Consider the following 24,911-nt stretch of genomic DNA (forward strand, 5'->3'; position numbering starts at 1 on the left):
GCATGACCAGGAAGGATTCAGGATTCACACTCACAGCAGTGGAAGTTAAAAAACTTAACAAAATAATTTTTTTTCACATGCGAAATTTCATCATTTTTTCACTTACTGTTGGCTGCATTTGTTGCTATAGGTACACTTTTCTTCAGAAGTAAGAGACATTCCTCGATGAATTTTGCACAGCGTACAAACTATACTTGGAAGTGTATGAAACTCTAGAATTTTCCAAATCTATTAAAAACTATGGTAAAAATGGAGATAATTAACTATAAAAATTGAGTTTTTTCTAAACATGAAGTTTAAAATGTAGCAGCTCATTCATTTTTTCATAAATTTAATAAATTCTAGAGTTTCATCTACCTTGGTTTGTATGCTGTGCAAAATTCATCGAAGAATCTCTCGTACTTACGAAGAAAAGTGTACCTATAGTAACAAATGCAGCCAATAGTAAGTGAAAAAAATTATGAAATTTCGCATGTAAAAAGATTTATTTTTTTAATGTTTTCGATCTTCCACTGCTATTAGTGTGAATCCTGAATCCTTCCTCATCACACTGACGAAGTTCTATGAATATATTTGTAAAACTATAGACAGTGGAAATCAAAATGTCCTGTGGTGCCTCTTCTGCTCCAAGTCCGCCCGTTTGACGTCCTACCCCCCTTAACAACTCTTGGAGTGGCCTGGCTTTGATACAAGTCTTTGATAAAATGACAGTAATAAGAACACAATCTGAGGAAACTTCTCACGCCTGTAATACTTTTAGGAATAGGAAATTCCGTTATAGTTCTCACCTTTTCTGGGTCTGGCCGCACACCTTCGTTTGACACAAGGTGCCCAAGTATTTTGATTTCTTTTGTTACAAAGAGACATTTTCTTGGATTAAGTTTCAGTCCGGCTGGGTGAGACACTTAAGAACGGCCTTCAGTCTTTTTATGTGTTCATAAAATGTCTCTGAGAAGACTATAACGTCATCTAAATAACAAAGACACATCGTCCACTTCAGGTGCCTTAGAAGATTGTCCATCATTCGTTCGAAAGTTGCTGGTGCATTACACAAACCAAACGACATTACCTTAAACTCATACAGGCCCTCAGGGGTGATGAATGCAGTTTTCTCACGATCAGCCTCATCTACTTCGATTTGCCAGTATCTCGAGTACATGTCCATGGTTAAGAAAAACTTATCTCCCTTCACATAACCTAGTGTGTCGCCAACTCGTGGAAGAGGGTAAACGTCTTTTTAGTTATCTTATTAAGCTTCTTGTAATCAACACAAAAGCGCCAGTTGCCTTCCTTCTTCCTGTCGAGAACCACTGGTGACGACTATGGGCTCTGCAAAGGCTGAATGATGTCATTCTTCATCATTTTCTCTATCTCGTCGCGAATTATTGGACATTCCGTTGCTGACACATGGTATGCTCTCTGGCTTATTGGTTGATGGTCTCCAGTGCTAATCCGGTGCTTCACCGTCGATTTGTCTAATTTGCTCTTCATCTGTGGATTGAAGCATTCAGAGAACTCTTGAAGAATGGCAAGTAGCTTCTTCTGTTGTTCCTTAGTGAGATCTGGTGTTAGTCGAGCTAGAAGATCTTGTCTCATAGTGGTAGCGCTAATTTCGCCCACAGACTCGGCATGGGAGGTCTCTATGACGCTCAGCTGTTCTGCAGTTAACGGCTCAGCGTTTGCTACGCACATGCGTCTTGGAAGCATCTGCGGTTCTCGGCGACTGTTAACTATCCACAATTCACCGAATCCGTTCTTAAACGAGACGCAGAGGCTGGGATGACCAAGTTATTCTTCAGTGGTATACTTCTCTTACGGAAACTGCTAGATCCATGGGTTGATGCATGGCATGACACATGACAGCTACCTTTCTAGCGCTGACTGCAGGAATGATCACTTCATCCAGCACACATAGTCTCCACACACTCGGATGCCCATCTTCCTGTCCACAGTATCTCGTCTAGCATAATCCTCGAGCGACCACAATCTATAACTGCCTGAGAAGCTTTCAAAAAGTCCCATCCGAGAATGACGTCATGACTACACTCTCGTAAGACGATGAATTCTAAGGGCTGTGTATGGCCACTTACACCCACACGAACGACAAATCTTCCTGTAGGTTTTATGTATTTCCCATTAGCCACCTTCAGCAGAGATGTTTTGTTGTTGACGAATACGGCTTTCTGTAACTGGCGACAGTACTTCTCCGAAATGACTGAATATGATGCTCCAGAGACCACAAGAGCTTGGGCAGGTCGGCCATCCATGATGATATCGACGTAGTTTCCTATCATTTTTGTAGTGATCTACGGCGGAGGATTTTTCTCTTCGGCGGCCTCACCTCCAAGGGTCGCACCCTTTAGTTTTCCAGGTTGCGGAGGCTAGGTGATCGGCTGGAGGTTCTAAACGGTGATGGAGACCTTGATCGGCATGTTGGGGAGCGTCCTCTCCAGCGTCTCGCTTGCGACGATGGTGACCTACGTCGTCCTGCACCCACATCTTCTGGTTCATCGTCGTCCCGGAGTTGGCGTCGGCTAAGATCGGTCTGCTGTCTTCTGGCGCGGGCGTCGTGAAATATCCGCCGCCTTCCTCGACAATAGCGCACCAGATGTCCTGGTCGTCCGCAGTGGAAACATACTGGTTGGTTATCTTAGGTCCACCAGACATCAGTCTTTCTTGGTGCCCAAACAAGTTCCTCATGCGGCATTGTAGGAACGTAACTTCGCTTGGGTCTCGACTTTTTTACCGTTTTTAAGGGAAATGAAGGGCGCGAGATTGGGTTCAATGTCTGTTCCACTTCCCCCCTTATGACCTCTTGAAGCGTCTCGGTTTTTTGCTCGCCGTGCAATCCAAGTGCCTTCTGAACTTCCTCTCTCACTATCTGACGAAGAACACTTGTGAAATCAGTTGCTTCCTCCATCAGACACATCGATACGACGTTTGGAAGCCGTACAAACTTCTTGGGTGTAATTCTGTTTTGATACATTGTCTCGATATACTGGCACCATTTTATGAAGTCGCCTGCTGTCGAAACCTCCTTAAGGAGTAGGGCTTGATACATGTTCTCAGCAACACCCTTCATGAGACGTGCAACCTCATCTTCCTCCTTCATTCGAGGATCCACTATTTTACACAGCTCCAAGACGTCTTGAGTGTAGGATGCTGTCGTTTGTCCTGGACGCTGTGCCCTTCACTTTAATTTATCTTCAGCTTTGCACTTCTGTCGTTGTGTGTCGCCGAAATACTTGCGCAGTTCTGCCTGGAATACTTCCCAGCTTGCGAACTTCTCGTCGTTGTTCTCATACCATTGCTTGGCAGTGCCCTCCAAGTTGAAAAATACGTTAGCCAAACACACGGTGTCATCCCATTTGTTAAATTTGGCTATACGCTCATATACCTTCAGCCACTTGTTTGGATCTTGGCAATGGTCACCAGAAAACCCGGAAGGATGTCTCATTTTATCTTCCAATTGAGTCATGTAATTAGCTATGACACACAAAGGAGTTGAATTTAGATGTTGTATGGATTCTATTAGTCGTAGGTATTTAGCCGGAGGTTAATAGTGCCGGATATACATGAATACATAAGACAGTTGCAGTAGATTAAAATAATGTGATTAGTGAGATCTAAGGCAACAACCAATTCTACCCTAGGACCATTCACATTTGTGAAATTTAGGAACCTTGATGTCCAGTGTAATCATAACAATGTTCTAGAAACTACTGTAAGACAATTCTCACCACGTGAAATGGAAAATTGTCTTCTACATCAACATACGTACACCAGAAGCCACGATACGGCGCATAGTGGAGCGTACCACACGGACATCTAGTGCCTCATTGTCTGTTAGCAGCTTCACACACTATTTATGGCACTTTCAGTACATAATAATTATGAAAGTACAAGAACATATGATAATGCCTGTCGTTTTCTTGATATTTCCAGCTGTGGCACACAGAAATCATAAACCAGTCTTTCTGTGTTTTCAGTTTATGTCATATACGGTTCGGTGCATCACATGATATTCATGCAGTTAGGTGCAATCTTCCCTGCAGTGAAACGATAGATGTTACGTTCTACATGACAAGTGTAGAGTTTTGTGAACAGTGTTTCAAATATTACTGAGGGAGCACAAAATATATCATGCCCAGAAATCAACCCAATATATGCTGCATTGAGGCTCTTTATTAACTGCGAAAAATGACAAGTACAATTATTTTCTTGTCTAGTGGATAAAATACTTTCATTTTATCTTTAAATGAATGGATAAGAAATAAATGAATAAGAGTAAATAAATAAGTAAGAATGGTTTTTGGAATTATGATACACATAATCCAATTGTAAAACAGATTTCAACATATATGAATGCAAAAAAGAAAAGTGGCTGACATACCGAGCACACACATCGTACAGCACAATCCCAGACACATTTTTCTCCTTTATTGATGTCTGTAGGTCTGCAATCTGAAAACAGAAGTATTTGGTTCTTTGTTATAAGAATGACTTGAATTATTATGTAATACTTAGTATCTTCTGTTTCACTTAGATTTTACCCCTTCAGTTTATTGAATATGTTCCTGCCATACGTCTATCATTTATAACTGCCATAAGCATAATCAGTACTCTGAAACTACATCGTAATTGTAAATAGCTTTCTGTAAGTCAAGACTGTTAAACTAAGAGAGGAGCCCTATAAGACCATCCAAATTTAGATTTTGTGTGATTTCTGTAGAGCACTTAAGGCACTTAAATAGCATGGCCCATGTCCACCTGAACCCGAGCTAGTACTACTGCCCTAAGGACTTCATCAACAATAACATGTTAAACTGTAATCTTTCTTCAAGGCATTTAATGCAAGCTGATTGTAAACTCACTGTATCAGTACTTACCAGTTTGATTTACAGCAGTGAGCCATAGACATGTAATGTGAAAACCAGTCAATAAGAGAGGTTTGGTCAGTGAGTTGTGAAATGGGTTTTACTAGGATGTACAGGAAACAAACAAATGGATCAAGGAGGAGACCCAAGTGGAAAACATTAATTATGACTAATGAAAATAAAATGGAGGCAGGTGGGGCATGCATTTCTTGATATTTCCAGCTGTGGTACACAAAAATCATAAGCCAGTCTTTCTGTTTTTTCAGCCAATGTCATATATGGTTCACAGCACATCACATCCTAGCCGTGGGAGTTAGGTGTAATCTTCCCTGCAGTAAAAAGGTGGATGTTATGTACTACAGGACGAGTGTACAGTTTCTTGAACAGTGTTTCAAATATTACTCAGGGAGCACAAAATATATAATACACATGGGCCAAGAAAGTTCTGTGCTGTATTGCCAGAGATACTGTAATAAAAGAGTGAAACAACAATGTAGTGTGTACTGGCGTACGCCTTTGCCAGCACACTGGTCGGCAATAGGAAACACTGTATAGCAGACGCTGACCTAAGAGAGAACAAGAGAAGACGAAGACATGTCCCCAGGCTACTCGCCGATAATGCCTCCTGGGCAGTGTGCATATAGGTCACCATTGCCGACCGAGCTGCCTCAATCACTCAATCTCTCAAGCTCGGTACCTCAGTACGTCGCATCGAGACTCAGTCGTCCACAGTGATAGTCGTCGCCTCACACCTTAGCTAGCTATGAGGGAACGTTAGTCATATAGTTGTGATATGGACACAGACAAGATTCAAGAATTAGTACCTGTCATTTGATTGCTGTGAACCACAGAACTTCAGATTGGACATCTTTGAAGTTATGTAGTCAATTTGTTCCTATAATAAAGTGTATTTTAACCATGTGCGCATTTTGTGTTGTAGTGAGAGGAAACCGGCCACCCACCTATCTCCTCATCCAGCCACGAACCACAGAACATTACAAGAGGCCACAGCCACATCAAGGGCCGACGAGTCTGATATATAGAGCTACGTCAGATTAGCAAATAAACTTCGAAAATTTAGCATTTTAAAATTTGAATTTAGCTTTTTTTTGGCCCTGTCTAACATCTCGCCAATAGCAGCCTGCGTTTTTGATGAAGTTCCTGCAACCACTGCAGACGCTTTTTTTGCCCTGTGACTAGCACTATTAATGTGTTTTTCTAAATTGTCCTTCTCCCAGTTGAGCTTCTCGTTACAAAATCGACACATAAAAGTGTTTTTACCGTGAACATAAAAACCTTCTTCTTTGGGATAGCCATTGCATCGCTCCTGCAAAGTGACTTTATGCCTACCCATTTTTAACACACTATTATCACTTCGCAACACTCGCAAAACGTTACATACACGTGTTTACACCATACGGCCGGATCCACACACTGCGGCCAACAAACATTGGTGCCAAAGCGTTGGAGTAGAATCCAACTCGCGCATGTGCAGAAGCAACGGTCAGATCTTACTGGAGTCGACTGAAGTAGGCTATCTAAAACAAACGTAATGTAAACACACAACCGATTTTGAAGCGTATCAGATTGTGAAGTTACGTCGTGTTTTTAAAAATTTTCGGTTAATGTGGACGGAGAGACATTTTGCGCAGTTCAGGAGAAGTAGGAAATTAAACTGAGCGTGAAATTGTCTACTTCTACTTTTTAATTGAAGAGTAACGGCCACTGCGGTAACTAGAACAGCTGATATCCAAATGTCATTTGTGTAAATCGGTCGAGCAAAATCGCTAAAACAAGGAAAAGAAATTCGGTTTTTGTCTTACGGAAAATATCTTGATTTTAATAGTTTCCCCTAAAATATGCTAATTTTAATGAATTTCGCTGAAATCTACAAATTTTAATAAATTTCGCTGAAATGCGTGGATTTCGCATTTTATTGCACATTTATAGCATAAACGAATTTCACGTAGCTCTACTGATATACAAGTTTTGTTTGCTATTCATGTGTTCTAGGCTTCTGCAGGGGAGTTGTCGTTGCAGTCATTCTATTTGCTCATTTGTTCTTGTTGTTGCATGTATTACAGGAGAGGAGCTGCAGAAGTAATCTATTTCTCTTTTCAGAGGCTTTGCACATTTCTTTTCTATTTGTCTTTTCGTATTTTGCTGTAATTTGTTAGCGTTAGAATGGCTATCCCGCACTCCCTGCGCCTCAGCCACTGACTCTCCTACATTGGAACTAAATCAGATTTTTCAGTTTCAGAACCAGCAAATCGCCACATTGCTGTCTACTGTACAGTAATTGCTTGCCACATACGCTGCGTCGGCTGCCCAACCGACCAACCAACCGATCCAACAAGCGCTCGAGTATGTCACCCAGTTCCAGAACCACTGTCAAGTCCATCGAATTCAAGGTGTTGTGAAATCTCTGTTGTGTACATAGTTCCGCGTAGTCAGCGCGCACACAACTTTCCCACTAGAGCGCGCCCCGCTAAGCACAACAGCGCAGGCGCAGCGCTCGTGCGTCTCCGCACTACGAGATGGCGCTGCCTTAGAGACGGACCAAATTCTGCTTCCGCCGATCCGCATATTAATATGTAACGCAGCCAATGAGATTGCTGCTAACGTAGAACCTTTTCTCCTCGCGGATCACAGTCGCACAGTGATACCTGAATGCGTGAGGTATTATAACGAGTGTACAGACCTCCGATTAGTCAGTCTGCATTTATCTGCACCTGTCTGTACCAGTCTACATTAGTCTGTACAAGTCTATAGTCAAGTTTCAGTCTGTGCCTAATAAGATTGCCATATTCCTATACACATACTCATGAAGATAAATGAATACACACTTTGTCAAGTATCAGAGATATGTGAGAATAAGATTAACGTACCAAGACCAAAGGAACTTCAGACTGTCAATTGCCGGCCAGGGTGGCCGAGCGGTTCTAGGCGCTACAGTCTGGAACCGCGCAACCGCTACGGTCGCAGGTTCGAATCCTGCCTCGGGCATGGATGTGTGTGATGTCCTTAGGTTAGTTAGGTTTAAGTAGTTCTAAGTTCTAGGGGACTGATGACCTAAGATGTTAAGTCCCATGGTGCTCAGAGCCATTTGAACCATTTTTTGAGACTGTCAATTGTAAACAGCATCCAGAATCAAGTTACGTAATGTCTATGCTTTTTATTATTTTAATAAATGTGTGTGAAAATTAATCAAGTTCTGTTTAAAGTCCGTCACCGTCAATCTGCTACTCTAAGCGTGCAATTGGCATTTCTATCGTCTGACCTAACGCCAGAAGATAAACACGCCACGATAAGACCAAGAGACATATTGCTGACACTCGCCTAGTTCGTTAGAGCGACAAGTCAAATAATCTGACGGTGTGTGTACCGAAGGTCTTACATTACGCACACCACAATCTCATTATTTCCTGTCCGTCGCACACTGGACTCGCATTCGGGAGGACGACAGTTCAATCCCGCGTCCGGCCATCCTGATTTAGGTTTTCCACGATTTCCCTAAATCGCTCCAGGCAAAAGCCGGGATGGTTCCTTTGAAAGGGCACGGCCGATTTCCTTCCCCGTCCTTCCCTAATCCGATGAGACCGATGACCTCGCTGTCTGGTCTCTTCCACCACAACAACCCAACCCAACCCTGTCCGTCGTGGGAACACTTGTGTTTCGCTTAATTCAAAAACTCTTGCCTACGGCGTCTCCCGACGCACTCTCCTATGATGGAGTAGTAGGTAAGCCAGTATTATGAACATCAAATTCAGGTCGCGGCAGCCAGATTTCAGTTCTTTCGCCTTAAGAAAAAGCCGGAACAGGCGTACCGTCAGTGGTATACCGACTTACAGGGTCTCACTAGGAAGTGTAAATTGAAGTGTAGTTTTAGCAACATTTATAGTGACATGATGATTCGTGATGTGACCACATACAATGTCCCTGATAACAGAATCAGAGAACAGATTCTCAAGCATTCAGATCCTTCGCTCCATCAAGTGTGGAAAATATCAGAACAATTCCATACGGTGCCATAACCGCCGATAAATTTGATGAGGTTCCGATTTGTCGGGTGGAGTCGCCTCTTGCCCGCGACGGCCCCCCTCAGCCGCCACAACGAACGCTCACACAGATGCGCAGACAGCCCAGTAAACAATTCGCCAGGCCTGTCATCTAGTCTTGCCCTCGCTGTTTTGCTCGCCATAAGCAACAAGATTGCCCGTCGCGCAACGTGACATGTTACTCGTGTGAAAAGAAAGGCCATGCCCAGGCAGTTTGCTTGCAACGGCAACGGAACGCCAATTCTGCCCGCTCTCACAACAGCAGGCCTGATGCACGTTTGTGAATGCAGTGTTTTCAAAACCGACTGCAGGTTCTAGCACTAATTCAAGTAAGGTTGTGCCGTCATCTCGCTCCAGTGCAGTGCGACACCTTTCCAACAAATTATTTGTAACACTACAAATTGCTGGCCGTCGTGTTGACTTTCAATGGGACACAGGTGCTTCTGTAACTTTGCTTAATCGCACCACGTATTAACAGGTAGGCTCACCACGCCTGTCAAAATCTATCATGCACCTCACTTCATAAAACGGACAGGAAATCCCGATACTTGGACAGTGTAGTTTGCCTGCCACAAATCTCACACTAGGGCAGTGAAATGTACTGTGTTGCAATCAAGAGACAGTGAAAATATTTTTGGCTTACGTTCGTTTGACTTGTTTGCCCTTAGAATCCAAGAAAATGTACTTTCAGCGACTGCTTTTCATCCAAAAGACTGTGTAGCTAGTTTGCTTAAGGAATTTCATGAACTCTTTGCTGATGGACTTGGGAAAGCTAATAATTTTGTAGTGCGCATTACCCTGAAAGATAATGATCAGCCTACGTTTTTCCGGGCTCGGCCCGTTCCCATTGCTTTACGAGACAATGTAGCTAGTGAATTAAAAGAATTTCAAGACAATGGTGTGATTGCTACAATACAAGCTAGTCAGTGGGCAAGTCCGTTGGTTGATACCCAAGCCTTCTTGTCATATTCGCATTCGTGTTGACTTCGAAAATACAGTCAACCCACAAACAATAATTGACACTTATCCATTGCCTCGCCCTGAGAAACTTACGGACAGTCTTGGTGCAGGCTGTTACTTTTCTAAGTTAGATTTCCGTAATGCTTATTTGCAAATACCACTAGATGATGAATCACAGATAGTGTTTGTTGTTAATACACACACAGACCTGTTCAGGTATTTACGTATGCCCGTCGGCAGTGCCTCCACACCCGCCATTTTTCAACGTTACTTGGAACAGCTGCCTGCTCGAGTGCCGTTCTGTTCGAACTACCTTGACGATATTGTCGTCTCAGGTCGCACGCCAGAGGAAAACATTGCCAATTTGCGTACTCTTTTTCGAGTGTTGTCAGAAGCAGGACTCAAGTGCCGTCTCGAAAAGTGTGACTTTTTTCAAACTGAACAACAGTGCTTAGGTCATGTCATAAACAGTCAGAATATGCACCGCCTCCAATCTCATTTGCTTGCAATCCGTGACCTGCCTGTTCCTCGCAATATATCTGAACTGTAGTCTGCGCTAGGCAAGTTGACATACTGCATTCGTTTCACTCCGAACGCTTCACAGATCGCGGCTCCATTGCATTGCTTACGTCGGAAAAATGTGCCTTTCGTGTGAACCAAAGAATGTCACGACGCATCTCAGAAACTCAAAAATGCCTTGCTCAGTGACAGATGTTTAGTACATTTTGATCCTGCCAAACCAGTGATTTTAAAAGTAGGCGCTTCTTCTTACGGAATCGGCGCTGTGCTTTTGCACAGAATTGGTGCAGAAGAGAGACCTATTGCTTTTGCCTCGAAGCTGTTAATTCAGACTCAGTGCGATTATTCACAAACTGAAAAAGAAGCTCTCGCAATTGCGTATGATGTGACAAAATTCCATCACTATCTGTTTGGTCGTAAGTTCTATTTAGTGACAGATCATAAGCCATTGCAGTCATTGTTTCATCCGTCAAAGTCGGTTCCTACACGTACTGCTTAAAAATTGCAGCGTTGGTCTTTGCTTCTATCCCAGAATCAGTACGGAATTCTGTACAGACCTATGGCAATGCTGACGCCCTTTCTCGCCTTCCGATCGGCCCCGACTCTGATTTTGATTCCTCTGACGCATCTTGTTGCCAGATCGATGCGCAGGACTTTGAATTGCTGCAATCTTTCCCTTGAATTACAGAAAAATTGCGCAGGTCACGGAAGCGGACCCTGACCTGAAGATTTTGTTGCAATACATTCGCACGTCTTGGCCTCGCTCACTGAACAGTACCTACTCAAAACTCAATAGTGCGCCGATACTCTGCTCGTCGCCTTAACCTTTCAGTACAAGGTGTGATCTTAGTACAATCTGACAGTGGACAATCGCGTGTGCTCATCCAACAGTATTGCAAAAGGATGTGTTACAACTGCTTCACCAAGGCCATTGGGGACTTGTTCGCACTAAACAGTTAGCGCGCCGGCACTGTACTTGGCAGGGTTTCGACCCTCACATTGAACAGATGACGTCACAGTGTCGCGCATGCGCGGACAACCCATCAGCTCCTCCACAGACATTCGCAGCTTGGCCTAAGACTCAATCGCCATGGCAACGAGTGCACATAGACTTTGCAGGACCGTTTTGGAACATTCGTTGGCTCATAGTAGTAGACTTTTTTTTTATCAAGTTCCCATTTGCAGTGCCTATGAACTCTACCATGTTACGTAGCACAATTCAAATGCTGTCCTCAATTTTTTGCATTGAAGGAGTGCCTGAAGTCATTGTTACGGACAACGGACTTCAGTTCACGTCACATGACTTTGAACGGTTTTGTGCACGAAACGGCATGCGTCATCGAACAAGAGCTGCGTTTCACCCCTAGTCTTCGTGCGCACTTTCAACTAACAGATGGCCAAGCTTCGCAACACCCACACACGGGAACAGGCGCTCCAACTCCTTCTCGCCTCCTATCGCCCCACACACGCGACGGACCATCACCGGCAGAACTTCTGCATGGCAGCCGCCAGTGGACGTTACTTCACTTGCTCCACACACCGCAGCATCCGACGCCGCCGATGGTCCGCAAGTATCGCTTTGCACCGCGTGATTTTGTTCTTTACGGGGTCTTTGGCCGACGTCAGCGCTGGGAGCGAGGCGAGATCCAGAAACGCATCGGTATAATATGTATCCGATTGCAGGTCCCGATGGTATGCATTGCCGTCACCGGAATCAAATTCTCATTTGTCGTTTGTCCCGCGATTCTGTTGCTTTTCTTCCTCCAGATTCACTGCCCCAAGGGACCATGCAGCCTTCACAGCCACCGCCACGGCACCCCAGGACGAGCCAATGGGCGTCGCGCCCTCGCCTCCGCCGTCGCCGCTCTCCGACCAGACGGACCTGGACCCGCCATCGCCGCCGCCGTCATCGCCCCAGGAGACTCCCTCAGGACTGGACGTGTATCCTGCGCAGTGTTTTCTGGAGGACGTTCCTCGCAAGCCAGATGGCGGGGTACGGCAGGAAGTACGCCGTCCTGCAGTTACGGCTCCCGGCTCATCTCTACGTCCACCTTCCTGCCTCCTGCCCCTCCCCTCTCTCCCCGTTGTCGTTCGCATCTCCACTAACACGACAACGGTGCCGCGTTTCGGGAAAAGGGAGAGGGGGGGGGGGAATGTGCTTGCGTACGCCTTCGTCAGTACATCGGTCGGCACTAGGAAATATTGTATAGGAGGCGCTGAACTAAAAGCGTCTAGGACAAGAGAAGACCAAGACACTCACCCAGGCTACAAGCCGATAACGTCTCCTGGGCAGCGTGCATATAGACAACCGCCGCCGACCGAGCTGTCTCAATCGCTCAATCTCTCGAACTCACTACGTCCCATCGGACTCAGTTCGCATTGCACCTCAATATGACGCACAGTGCTCTAGTCCTCCACAATGATACTCGTCGCCTCGCACTTTAGTTAGCTGTGAGGGAACGTTAGTCATTGTATATACACTGAAGAGCCAAAGAAAATGATACACCTGCCTATTATCGTGTACGGCCCCCGCGAGCATGCAGAAGTGCTGCAACACGACGCGGCATGGACTCGGCTAATGTCTGAAGTAGTGCTGGAGGGAACTGACACCATGACTCCTGCAGGGCTGTCCATAATTCCGTAAGAGTACGAGGGGGTGGATATCTCTTCTGAATAGCACGTTGCAAGGCATTCCTGATATCGTCAAAACGTTCATGTCTGGGGAATTTGGTGGCCAGCGGAAGTGTTTAAACTAAGAAGAGCGTTCCTGGAGCCACTGTGTAGCAATTCTGAATTTGTGGGGTGTCGCATTGTCCTGCTGGAATTGCCCAAGTCCGTCGAAATGCAAAATTGACATGAATGGACGCAGGTGATCAGACAGGATGCTTACTTACGTGTTACCTGTCAGAATCGTATCTAGACATATCAGGGGTCCCATATCACTTCAACTGCACACGCTCCACACCACTACAGAGCCTCCACCAGCTTGAACAGTCCCCTGCTGACATGCAAGGTACATATGGATTCATGAGGTTGTGTCCATACCCGTACATGTCCATCAGCTCGATACAATCTGAAACGAGACTCGTCCGATCAGGCCACATGTTTTCGGTTATCAACAGTCCAATGTCGGTGTCGACGGGCCCAGGCGAGGCGTAAAGCTTTGTGTCATGCAGTCATCAAGGGTACTCGAGTGGGCCTTTAGCTCCGACAGCCCATATCGATGATGTTCCGTTGAATGGTTCACACGCTGACACTTCTTGATGGCCCAGCACTGAAATCTGCAGTAATTTGCGGAAAGGGTTGCACTTCTGTCACGTTGAACGATTCTCTTCAGTCGTCGTTGGTCCCGATCTTGCAGGCTCTTTTTCTGGCCGCAGCTATGTTGGAGAATTGATATTTTACCGGATTCCTGATATTCACGGTACGCTCATGAAATGGTCGTACGGGAAAAGCCTCACTTCATCGCTACCTCGGAGATGCTGTGTCCCATCGCTTGTGCGCCTACTATAACACCACGTTCAAACTCACTTAAATCTTGATAACCTGGCATTGTAGCAACAGTAACTGATCTAACAACTGCGCCAGACACTTGTCGTTTCATATAGGCGTTGCCGACCGCAGCTCCGTATTCTGCCTGTTTACATACCTTTGTATTTGAATAGGCATACCAGTACTAGAGTTTCTTTGGCTCGTCAGTGTAGTTGTGATATGGACGCGGACAAGATTCAAGAATTAGTACATGCCATTTGATTGCTGTTAACCACAGAACTTCAGATTGGACATAATTGAAGTTAAGTACTCAATTGGTTCGTGTAATAAAGTGTATTTTAACCACGTGTGCATTTTGTGTTGTAGTGGGGGCAAACCGGCCACTCACCTATCATACCACCCTCTCCTCATCCAGCCAGGGACCACAAAACATCGCCAGAGGGCACAGCCACAACATAGTGGAAGGTGAATAGATGACATGAGGAAATATATAGTGGCAACATGGGTGTGTGTATCTGAAGATCGTAAGGTATGGAGAAAAGTCTTGAGGAGGCCTTGCGTAACAGTGGATGTTTAAATGCCAATGGCGAAAAGGTTTCCTTAGTTATTTTACTCAGTTTGTTGTATATCTGTGCAAACTTTTTTAAAATCTGAAACAGTTCATTTAGATCACTGACTTCTATCAAAGTTTCCACTCAACATTTACTTCACATGTTTACATTTGTGCTACTGGCAGAGTGTCTGTTAATTCTTTCATCAAAGAAACTGATTTGTGTAGCAACACCATATTCTGACTGTTTCCTACTCCACCACTTAGTTTTAGATTTTTAGTATAGACTAGTGTCTCTCTGTGTAACTATATATAGTTTTGCAGCAACTTATTGTCTTTATAGTGTAAATGAAAATAGCAATACAATACCACATGATAGATAATGATATATAGGCTAATTTGCCTTTTGAACACAATGGCTGCGGGCCAGAAGAAGCTAAGGTCCAGAAGAAGCTACTGTGCAGCCCATTATGGGCCCAGAGAGCTCTTCTGGGCCTCAGCTCACACCACTTCGGATTCAGTCAAGGAAAATCAATAGATGATGCAATTAATCAATCTCTAGAAACTGTCAAAAATACACAACACACGTTCGCCATCGCCATCATGATAGATACTGCAGGTGCTTTTGGCAACTACTGGTTGCCTGCAATATTTGTGAGGTTAAGAAAACTGGAAGGACCACAGTCTATGTTTACGAGTCTCTTAGACTATTGTGAGAAGACATTAGTAGAATTCCAAGTGGGCATTACTTAGGGTTGCCCTTAGATGTCCATTTGTGGAACCATCTTCTGAGACTATTGAAGCTCTTCTGTACCTACTGGATGGGGATAGTAGAACAGATGAAGTTGTCGCATATGCAGATGACCTACTAGTAGCAGTCCCTGCAAACAACAGAGTCCACCTGGAAAAGAAAGCGATTGGCAGACAATCACTATCACACAGAGGTGCACCACGAACTAACTCAACCGGCCACGGTGGTCTAGCGGTTCTAGGCGCTTCAGTCCGGAACTGCGCGACTGCTACGGTCGCAGGTTCGAATCCTGCCTCGGGCATGGATGTGTGTGATGTCCTTAGGTTAGTTAGGTTTAAGTAGTTCTAAGTTCTAGGGGACTGATGACCTCAGATGTTGAGTCCCATACTGCTCAGAGCCATTTGAACCATTTTTGAACTAACTCAAGATAGTAGAGACCAAAACAACATACACATTACTGAAGGATCTACTGAAAAGAGTTCGTTTCGTAAAAATGGAGGACGCAAACATAAACAGAGCAATCATTGTATCTATATGGGAGCATACAGTGGATGAAAGATTACGTTTTCATGAACACATCAAAAGAACTACAGGTTAAGCAGAAAAACACGCAAACTGATAAGGTTAAAATCAGGGGAATACAGAATATCTTCACCAACTACATGAACTGTGCACCCCTTGACGCGCAGGGTAGCCGCGCGGTCAGAGCCACCTTGCACGGTCCAAGCGGCTCCCCCAGTAGGAGGTTCGAGTCCTTCCTCGGGCATGGGTGTGTGTGTTGTCCTTAGCATAAGTTAGTTTAAGGTAGTATGTAAGCCTAGGGATCGATGACCTCAACAGTTTGGTCCAATAAGAACTTACCACAAATTTCCAAATTTCCTTGAATCAGTAATTTGCTTTGCATCCAGCATGTGGGCACAACAATTAACTCTCGTCACAAACAGAACAGCTGTTAGACGAGGGTGAAGGAGTATCCTGCTTACAGTGTCAAGGGCATTCAACACCACATCAGCAGTTCAAAATGGCTCTGAGCACTATGGGACTTAACTTCTGAGGTCATCAGTCCCCTAGAACTTAGAACTACTTAAACCTAACTAACCTAAGGACATCACACACATCCATGCCCGAGGCAGGATTCGAACCTTCGACCGTATCGGTCGCGCGGTTCCAGACTGTAGCGCCTAGAACCGCTCGGCCACCCCGGCCGGCCCACATCAGTGGTAGCACCGTGTGTGGTGATTGGAATATACTTGATTGTTATTACTATCATATATTGAGCTGCAATGCATTGCTTAAAGATGGTCATACTGAACCAGATTAGGCTGATAACCCGTGTACCTGTAAACAACAAGCATCAGTTTAAACTCTGGTGAACAGAGACTTGGCAAGGTGAATGAGAGGCCAGCGACAAGGGAGGAAGAGTCTATACATTTTTCCCCGATGTCTGAGAGCGGTCGAGACTGAAACACTCTGATCCTGTCTGTGGCATGATGCACTCCTTAACTGGACATGGGCCATATCTCACTTCAACCATGTGAGTCTAAGTCAGACACTAAATTGCCCATGTGGGAATTAGGGAATTCAGAACACACAGTCCTTTTCTGTGGGAACTACAGAAACATCAGAGACGCATCACATATAGGCAAAATAACCACAGAGTGCCAAATATACAGAGCCATTAATAACGTTGATCAGTGGAAGCATCTAAAGAAATTAGCAGACGAAATCTCTAAACCAACTTACAAAGAATATGTAAGCAGTAGATCATACAGAGGGCAAGACAATATGTAACAAAACCACAGAATCCATAGGATGGAAGAAGAAAGAGGCGAAGCAAGCACGTAAAAATTAACTGACTACAAACTACAGACACTTTTGCAACTGAAATATTGCATGTAGATACATCAGGCTACATAATGATCGGTTATTGTTACCGAAAGGTCACTTTAAAATTGTTCACAAGTATGAGGTAGTATTGTAGACAGTGCCAGCATATTGTTACCTCAGATACTCTAAACCTGTACATAAATATTAGTCGTAAGTATATTATTCGCAACAACCCTACCACTAAGAGGTAATCCAGTATGCCGCACGGAGTGGCCGCGCTGTTGGAGGCGCCATATCGCGGATTGCGCGACCCCTCCCGCCGAGGTTCGAATCCTCCCTCGGGTATGAGTGTGTGTGTTGTTCTTAGCATAAGTTAGTTTAAGTAGTGTGCAAGTCTAGGGACCGATGACCTCAGCAGTTTGGTCCCTTAGGAATTCACACACATTTGAACATTTTGTAATCAAATATGGTGAGGGATGTCAATGGCTCGATGAGAAATACTGAGGCATTCACGGCCAAGCATCAAGGTTGTGGCTCTAACATCTGTCTTATCCTCTGTTTTTTTCCTTCAAAATTATCATAAAGTTTCATATCAAGAAACTGTTATTTTATTTTAAATAAGTAAAAAGCAGCTTCAAAAAAAAGAAAAAAAGAGTAAAAGAAATGGCCGCCCTCGACGTGGCAAACACGGGGGAAAGATTGGTGGTGGCCAGCTTTGGCTCCTCCAAACCCAGCGACTAGACGCAGCAGGTAAGAGGCCAAACAGGACCCACCACAAGAAATAAATTAAGCCGTGCGAGCAGGAAGTGCAAAACAAATCCGCCTTGACTGCAGGATGTGTCCAGAAACGCCGTCTCAGTCCAGGGGAAATGACATTCAAGAATTTTATTCATTTTTGCAGATATGGTGAAACTCTAGCTGCTCTACTGATTGGTGAGAATGGAAATTTGTGCTGGACCCGTATTTCCTGTTTTATGCGAGCAGTCGCCTTAACTGCTTCGTCTATCAGAGCACACTCCACAGGCAGACCCAAACTTTCAAATGTGACCGTTTCGTCTGCATCTTATACTCGCACAGATACTGTGAATTTCATACTGTGAGAGATGTATGATAAAAATCATGGCCTTGTTTTTAGGAATGAAAGACTATATTCCAGTGCCTGTGTTGGTTCCATGTACTCTGGCACCTCCTTGACACGCATACATGTCTGAAGGAACAGGCACTGCTGCAATCATCGACTGTATGAAAAACAAGAATTTTATTTGCATTTGTGAATATGGTGAAACTCGAGGTGCACAACTCATAGCTGAAAAGGTTTGGATCTGTCCGGAGAGCAGGAAGCAGTTAAGGCGACCGCTCGCGTATAGCAGGAGATCGTTTCAAGTCCCTGTCCGGCACAAATTTTCATTGTTACCAGTCACTACTGCTGCTGGAGTTTCATCATATTTGCAAATTCGAATAAAATTCCTTTATTTCATACAGCTGACAATCGCAGCAGTGCGTTTACCTTCAGACCTTCCTGAGTACATCAAATCAACACAGGCATTGCAATATAAGAAACGATATTATTTCTCGACGAGAGCGTGTCAACTAAGCAAACTACAGTTACATACCAAACATTGAAGACACATTGCTAAATGTGCTGTTTAGTAGAATAAAAGACAAATATTTCTAGAAATGTATGAAAATTCTGAAATGTCTAAAAAGTCTGTACACTAGATTCCAGGAGAGGGTAAGTACTCCTCTTACCTGTTCCTCCTCACCTGACCCCCCACCCCCACCCCCACCCCCACCCCCGCTGCCCCCTTTCCGGACACCTCTGGCCATGAATGGGAAGCAGTAGCTGGGAATGGAATGAGACCTGATTGCAAGGTGTCGCCAGTATTAAAACGAAGAAAAATTCGAAAAGGAACTTAAAGATGGAAGAGAAAATAAGATTGTTGAGGTTTACCGTTGACGTTGTAATTCTGTCAGAGATGGCAAAAGACTGGGAATAACAATTGAACGCAACAGATAGTATCTTGAAAAGAGGTTATAATACGGACGTGAACAAAAGCAAAACAAGGGCAATTGAATGTGGTGGTATTAAATCAGACGATGCTGACGCAATTATATTAGAAAATGAGACACTGAAAGCAGTTGGCGAGTTTTGCTATTTGGGTAGCAAAATAACTGATGATGGGCAAAATAGCGAGGATATAAAATGCAGACTCGTAGTGGCAAGAAAAAGCTGTTCTGAAAAAGGGTAATATGTTAACATCTAATATAAATTAAAGTGTTACGAAGTCATTTCTGAAAGCAGATGTCTGGAGTGTAGCCTTATACGGGGAGTTACACATGGACGAACAACGGCACAGACAAGAAGAGAGTAGCAGCTTCTGAAATGTGTCGTTACTGGATAACACTGAAGTTTAGATGGCTAATTACAGAAGAGTTACTACATATAATCGGGGAGAAAATAGCTATATGGCACAACTTGACTATAAGATGGGATAGGCTGAGGCATCGATGAGTAGCTAATTTGATAATGGAAGGACGTGTGCCAGGTCAGAACTCTAGATGCAAAAAAGGCTTGGCTCAGTGAGCAGTTTCAGATGGATGTAGGTTGCGAAACGGATTTTTAGATGTACGTTTTTGTGACTGCTTATTGCATATTTTACGGGTGTTTTAGTTATTATAATTGTCTCATGGGTACACTAAAACAACCAGTCCAAAATTATAGAGCTAAATGGTTCAAATGGCTCTAAGCACTACGGGACTTAACATCTGAGGTCATCAGTCCCCTGGACGTAGAACTACTGAAACCTAAGGACACCACACACATCCATGCCCTAGGCACGATTCGAACCTGCAACCGTAGTAGCAGCGCGGTTCCGGACTGGAGCGCCTAGAACCGCTCGTCCGCAGAGGCCAGCTATAGAGCTAACTTTCCACTGAAGGCCTCATTTTGCCTTCCGGAAATAAGAACAAGTAATTTAAAGTACAGATCTCGGTTGCATATTAACGGCAAAATATGAACAAGTACAGTGGACTGCCTCTCTAGTTAACAAACTAGATTCTAAGTAAACAAAATAGACCCAGCCGCACCCAGATTTTCTCTCTCTCTCTCTCTCTCTCTCATCGACCATAATTAGTGCTACTTTTTTCACAGGAATTCAATGAGAAATTTATAAATGTCTATATTAACGGTTTCGATGAGTAAGTCTTGTTTCATCTTAATAAGCTCCGTAAGTATCACGGCTGTGTTAAAACAGATTGGCGGGGGAGGAAAAGCGAATTTTCTAGAAAAGGACAAGAAACTGCCATTTCTAGATGTGCTGGTCACAAGGGACGGCGAAAACCTGGGACACAGCGTGTATCGAAAACCGACTCACACGGACCGATACCTGCACAAACTGTCAAACCACCACCCGAGCCAGAAAAGGGGCATGATTAGTACGCTCGTAACGAGAGCAGGACGAATATGTGAGCCGCAACACCTCAAACGAGAAATGCAACACCTGGAAACAGTCCTGAGGAGCAATGGGTACTCCACAAATTATATTAGAAGTGTAACTGAGCCAAACACTCGGCGAAGTAAGGAACCAGAAAAAGAAATGTCGGGTACGGCCTTTCTGCCATACATTCCCAGAGTGACGGACAGAATCGGCCGTATATTGCGCAAACATGGCGTAAAGACGATCTTCAAACCGACAAGGAAGATCAAAGAGTGTCTTAGATCGGCGAAGGAGAAAAGAGACCCACTTTCAATGTCGGGAATATACCGCATACCATGCACATGCGGAAAAGTTTATGTCGGGATGACTGGACGATCCATTAACACCAGGATCAAGGAGCATAAGCGACATTGCAGGTTGGGGCAGGTGGAGAAATCGGCCGTGGCAGAACACGCACTGAATGAGACCGACCACGTAATAAAATTCGCCGACACGGAAGTTCTGGCTGTAGAGAACCACTATCACACGCGCTTGTTCAGAGAAGCTGTAGAAATACAAAAACACGCGAACAGTTTGAACAAGAAAGAGGAAAGCCTTAAGGTCAACGGATCCTGGCTTCCCGAACTGCAGCGAACGACCGTCGCAGGTAGCAAGAGGAGAACCGCACCGGAAATGACCGCGGAGAAGCCCTCGGACGTTGGCGCGCCAGGTACATATAGTCTGCGCCCGCGAGCTCGGCTCCAGTTCACCACCGGCAATGGAGGGTGAAGCTTTGACAATGCCAGCCACTCGTGCTGGCGAAACGTCAGAAAAATCATTAGATGAACGTCGGCCGAAGAACCCGAGACAGATGCCAATAGGCAATTTGTCAACAAGTGGCCACGAAAGCCTCAACAATTTTGTAAAACATACGTTATTAACATGATGCATCCTTATTCTTCATGTCTACGTATTTGCAGCCCTCTGCAGCTAGCGGGCTCCGAATTGTAGCGTGTAACATGACAGTATGTAACGTAACTACATCGGTGTGTGAGGAACAGCGTGCTACAATCGAGTTTCGAATTCGATGTTTTTGTCCTCTCTTTCAGCATGACAATGGCAGACCACACAGGAGCGATGCGACAACTACAACAATCCGACGCCTAGGGTTCACGGTCACCGATCATCCTCCGTATAGTCCCGACTTGGCCCCATCTGATTTTCATCTGTTTCTAAAACTTAAAGAACACCTACGAGGACTTCACTTTCATAGTGATTAAGCGGCGCAAGCAGGGGTGAAGTTGCGGCTCCGTCAACAGAGTCAGACATTCTATAGTGACGGTATCAGAAACTGGTCTCTCGTTGAGAAATAAATGGACACTAAGAATGAATATGTAGAATGTTAATAAAGATTGTTTTATTAGAAAGCTTTAAAAGTTTTTGCATAAAAAATTCGGAGGCATTAGTTGCCAACCCTCCTACGTAGATAGCTAACGGAACTTTCCAAATGCGTAAAAATAAAGCACGCAAAGTTACTCTATTATATAAATGTAATAGATAAAAAAATGATTACCTTAAAAATTTCTTTTCCTAGCTGTCGTCCTAGGGAAGTCCGGAAAGCAAGAGAACTGGTCACCTCATGTTCGACTGATAACAAGGCGAGAGAGAAAAGGCGTTTTTCTTGAATTGTAGAGCGTAATTTGGTCTCGATAAGGGCTAGTTTCGAGAATTCTCTCTCAGATTTACAATTCGCGAATGGTATTGAGAGGAAAATCCGGTAAACAATCAATACACTCGGAAAAACATCAGCAAGGTCATTTTCAAACATTAATTCACATAATTCAACTGGTGAGATGTTAGCAGTCTTTTCTTTGAAGAAACACTTCAAATACTCACTAAAATGAAAAACTTCGGAACGAAAACGTTCTTCATGGAGATCGCCTCGGTATTTTTTACAAAATCTTGACGTTTCCGTTAAGAGTTCTTTAGTTTCTTGCTCACTTTATTGTTTGTTATCGGTCGGAAAAGATCGACTACTTCGCAATATTTTTCTTCTCGCTTTTTTGGGGCTGCTTGTAGTTCATCAACAACTGTAATAAGCGACATACGAAATTCATCACGTCCACTCAATTCTTCCGATTTTCCTCTATCAGGGAATCTTCTTCTCGTTTTGCGTTTCCTTTCGTCGCTAAATTCTTGACAGATACGCTCACTTAAGGTCCTAGCTTGTTTTGAAATTCATCACAATTTTTCCTAACACGGCTGAAAAACGGAATCAATGATTGCTACGCTTGACACTCGCTAATTAAGTCCAGTACAGGCTTTTGAAGATATTTGTTAGTTTTACGATATTGCAATGCCTTTGTTGTTCTGACGACAATGTACTGCGGCGACCACATCCGCTACGAACCACATCAGATGAATTCCCAATTGCGGATAACTACCATCAGCTGTAGAATAGAAAGCTGTAGAATAGAATGTCGACAGTGAATATTTGTGCCGGAGCGGGACTCGAACCCGAATTTCCCACTTATTGCGAGCGGTCGCCTTACCTTTTGGCCCGACTTCCATGTGTTGTCAACCATACAAGGTCTGATCTGTGCGGGAATACACATAATGGATGTGCGGGTACATATCGTAGACGTATAGTTGGCTACATATGGATTTTGGGTCTGTCCGTGAGTCGTGCACGGAAAGCCAAATGTTAAGGCGACCGCTCGCAATAAGTGGGAAATTCGGGTTCGAGTCCTGGTCCGGCACAAGTTTCCTTGTCGTCATTCCATTCTACAGCTGATGGTAGTCATTATTTGCAGTTGCGAATTCATCTTATGTGTTTCTTAGTTTTGACCATTCGAGACAACACGTCATACCGCAAAACAATCGATATAACTGTCTCCAGTTTTTGTACATTTTTCAGAAGCTAGTCTGCCTCATTTCTTGTCTCTGCCTTTTCTTCTTTGTTCTTGACAAACGAAAACGGCATAGAAATTCTGTAAAACAGATGATACTGCTTCCTCACGGCACGATCCTCTACTATCGGAAATGTCTTAAGTAACTCCCTATTCTTCACACGAATTTGCCAATGGTGAGTAGAAGCTACAGAAAAGTCATATATTGGTTGCAAAACACGAACAAAAAAGAAAAAGAAAAAACTTAACTGATTTTAAGTATTCCTCTACACTGTTTCGGACCGTGAGATTTCATTAGTGCGTAACACAGGGCACATAAAATGCTAATGAATTCACTTTCTTTATTTTTGCGCTTAAACCCGAATATTTCCCACTCATGTTACCGGCATTGTCATAGGATTGTGAACAATAATCTTCTATCTTAAGGCTGCGTTTTACAGAGAGACTTTCTCGCGTATTACTGTGTATGGGAACAAAACACAAAACACTTTCGTGAACTCTTCTGCTGAGGCACTACCTTACTACAAAACCTGGCTGATCATCATCTGCTGTGTCTACCATTGAACCTGCAACCAGTCCACAGTATTTTGCTGTTTGAATTTCGCCAACTGTTTTACTCAGTACCTTGTTTCACATAAGGGCGTTGAAGTTTTCACAAATTGTCTGGACAAGTATGGCGGATGGCCAAGACATTTAGAGTCACGCTCTTGGATGTGTTCATTCAAAAATGGGTCAAAATGAACAACTAGTTCAAGGAAAACTAAATAGTTACCATTATTTGGGGATGAAAAAATTTAGTTATAACCAGAAAAAACAAGACCTATTATTTCCGAATGTTTAACTACTTATATCTCGTGCCGGTGCATTTCTGTCGATAATTTTTCTCCGTTTTAAACTTATGCTGTAGTTCACTGTCGATACATTCCTCGTTCTTCGATCGCAGAAGCCACGTCACTGAATTTTTGCGATGATAAACGCTGTTTTCATGAGAAGTCATTTTTTCTTCCCCCTTCTTCCAGTCATAAAATCAACAGGTTGAAAATGAACTACGCATGTTGCCTAAGTTAATGCTATCACTGAAGTTTATGGAAAGTAAAAAATACATTTCCTATAGATTCGGAATACAACAGCCATCTTGTTTCTTTTTTCCTCCATTTAGCAGTTTTCAAAAGATCAAGTTTGTGGATGAGTACCTTTTTTGTGATTTGTAGACGCGTTCAGATTTACTTATATCACCTAAAGTGTTCTTAAAATAGTGTAAACCTTTCGCTAAAGATAGTTTTTCACGTTTTTTTCCATTTCCTATGCTGTCGACTTAACTAATTCACTATCAGTACTGTCACTGGTTTTGCTTTTATGGTCGCCTTGTTTAACACTTGCATTCAACACCGTCTGACTTACACAATACTGCTCCACGGTAATTTCAGATTCACCGGAACTTGTCAAACATTCCTTAGAAGTAGTAGGTACAGGCGCAGGAGGTTCTGGTTCAGCACAAGCTTCACTAACGTTGGAGTAATCTGTCTTCGTAAAATACGAAGTCACTTTTGGC

General features: G+C 43.8%; 1 protein-coding gene across 1 annotated transcript in view; it reads right to left on the reverse strand.

The window, feature by feature from the left end:
* LOC126248348 (patched domain-containing protein 3-like) overlaps positions 1-24,911 on the reverse strand; it is a 700,291-nt gene that overhangs the window by 304,038 nt on the left and 371,342 nt on the right. Inside the window, exon 3 of the mRNA XM_049949258.1 lies at positions 4,394-4,464. Coding sequence (XP_049805215.1) covers positions 4,394-4,464 — 71 coding nt within the window. The remainder of the gene's footprint in view (positions 1-4,393; positions 4,465-24,911) is intronic.

This window comes from Schistocerca nitens, chromosome 3, assembly GCF_023898315.1.
Source record: "Schistocerca nitens isolate TAMUIC-IGC-003100 chromosome 3, iqSchNite1.1, whole genome shotgun sequence".
Taxonomy (NCBI): Eukaryota; Metazoa; Arthropoda; class Insecta; order Orthoptera; family Acrididae; genus Schistocerca; species Schistocerca nitens.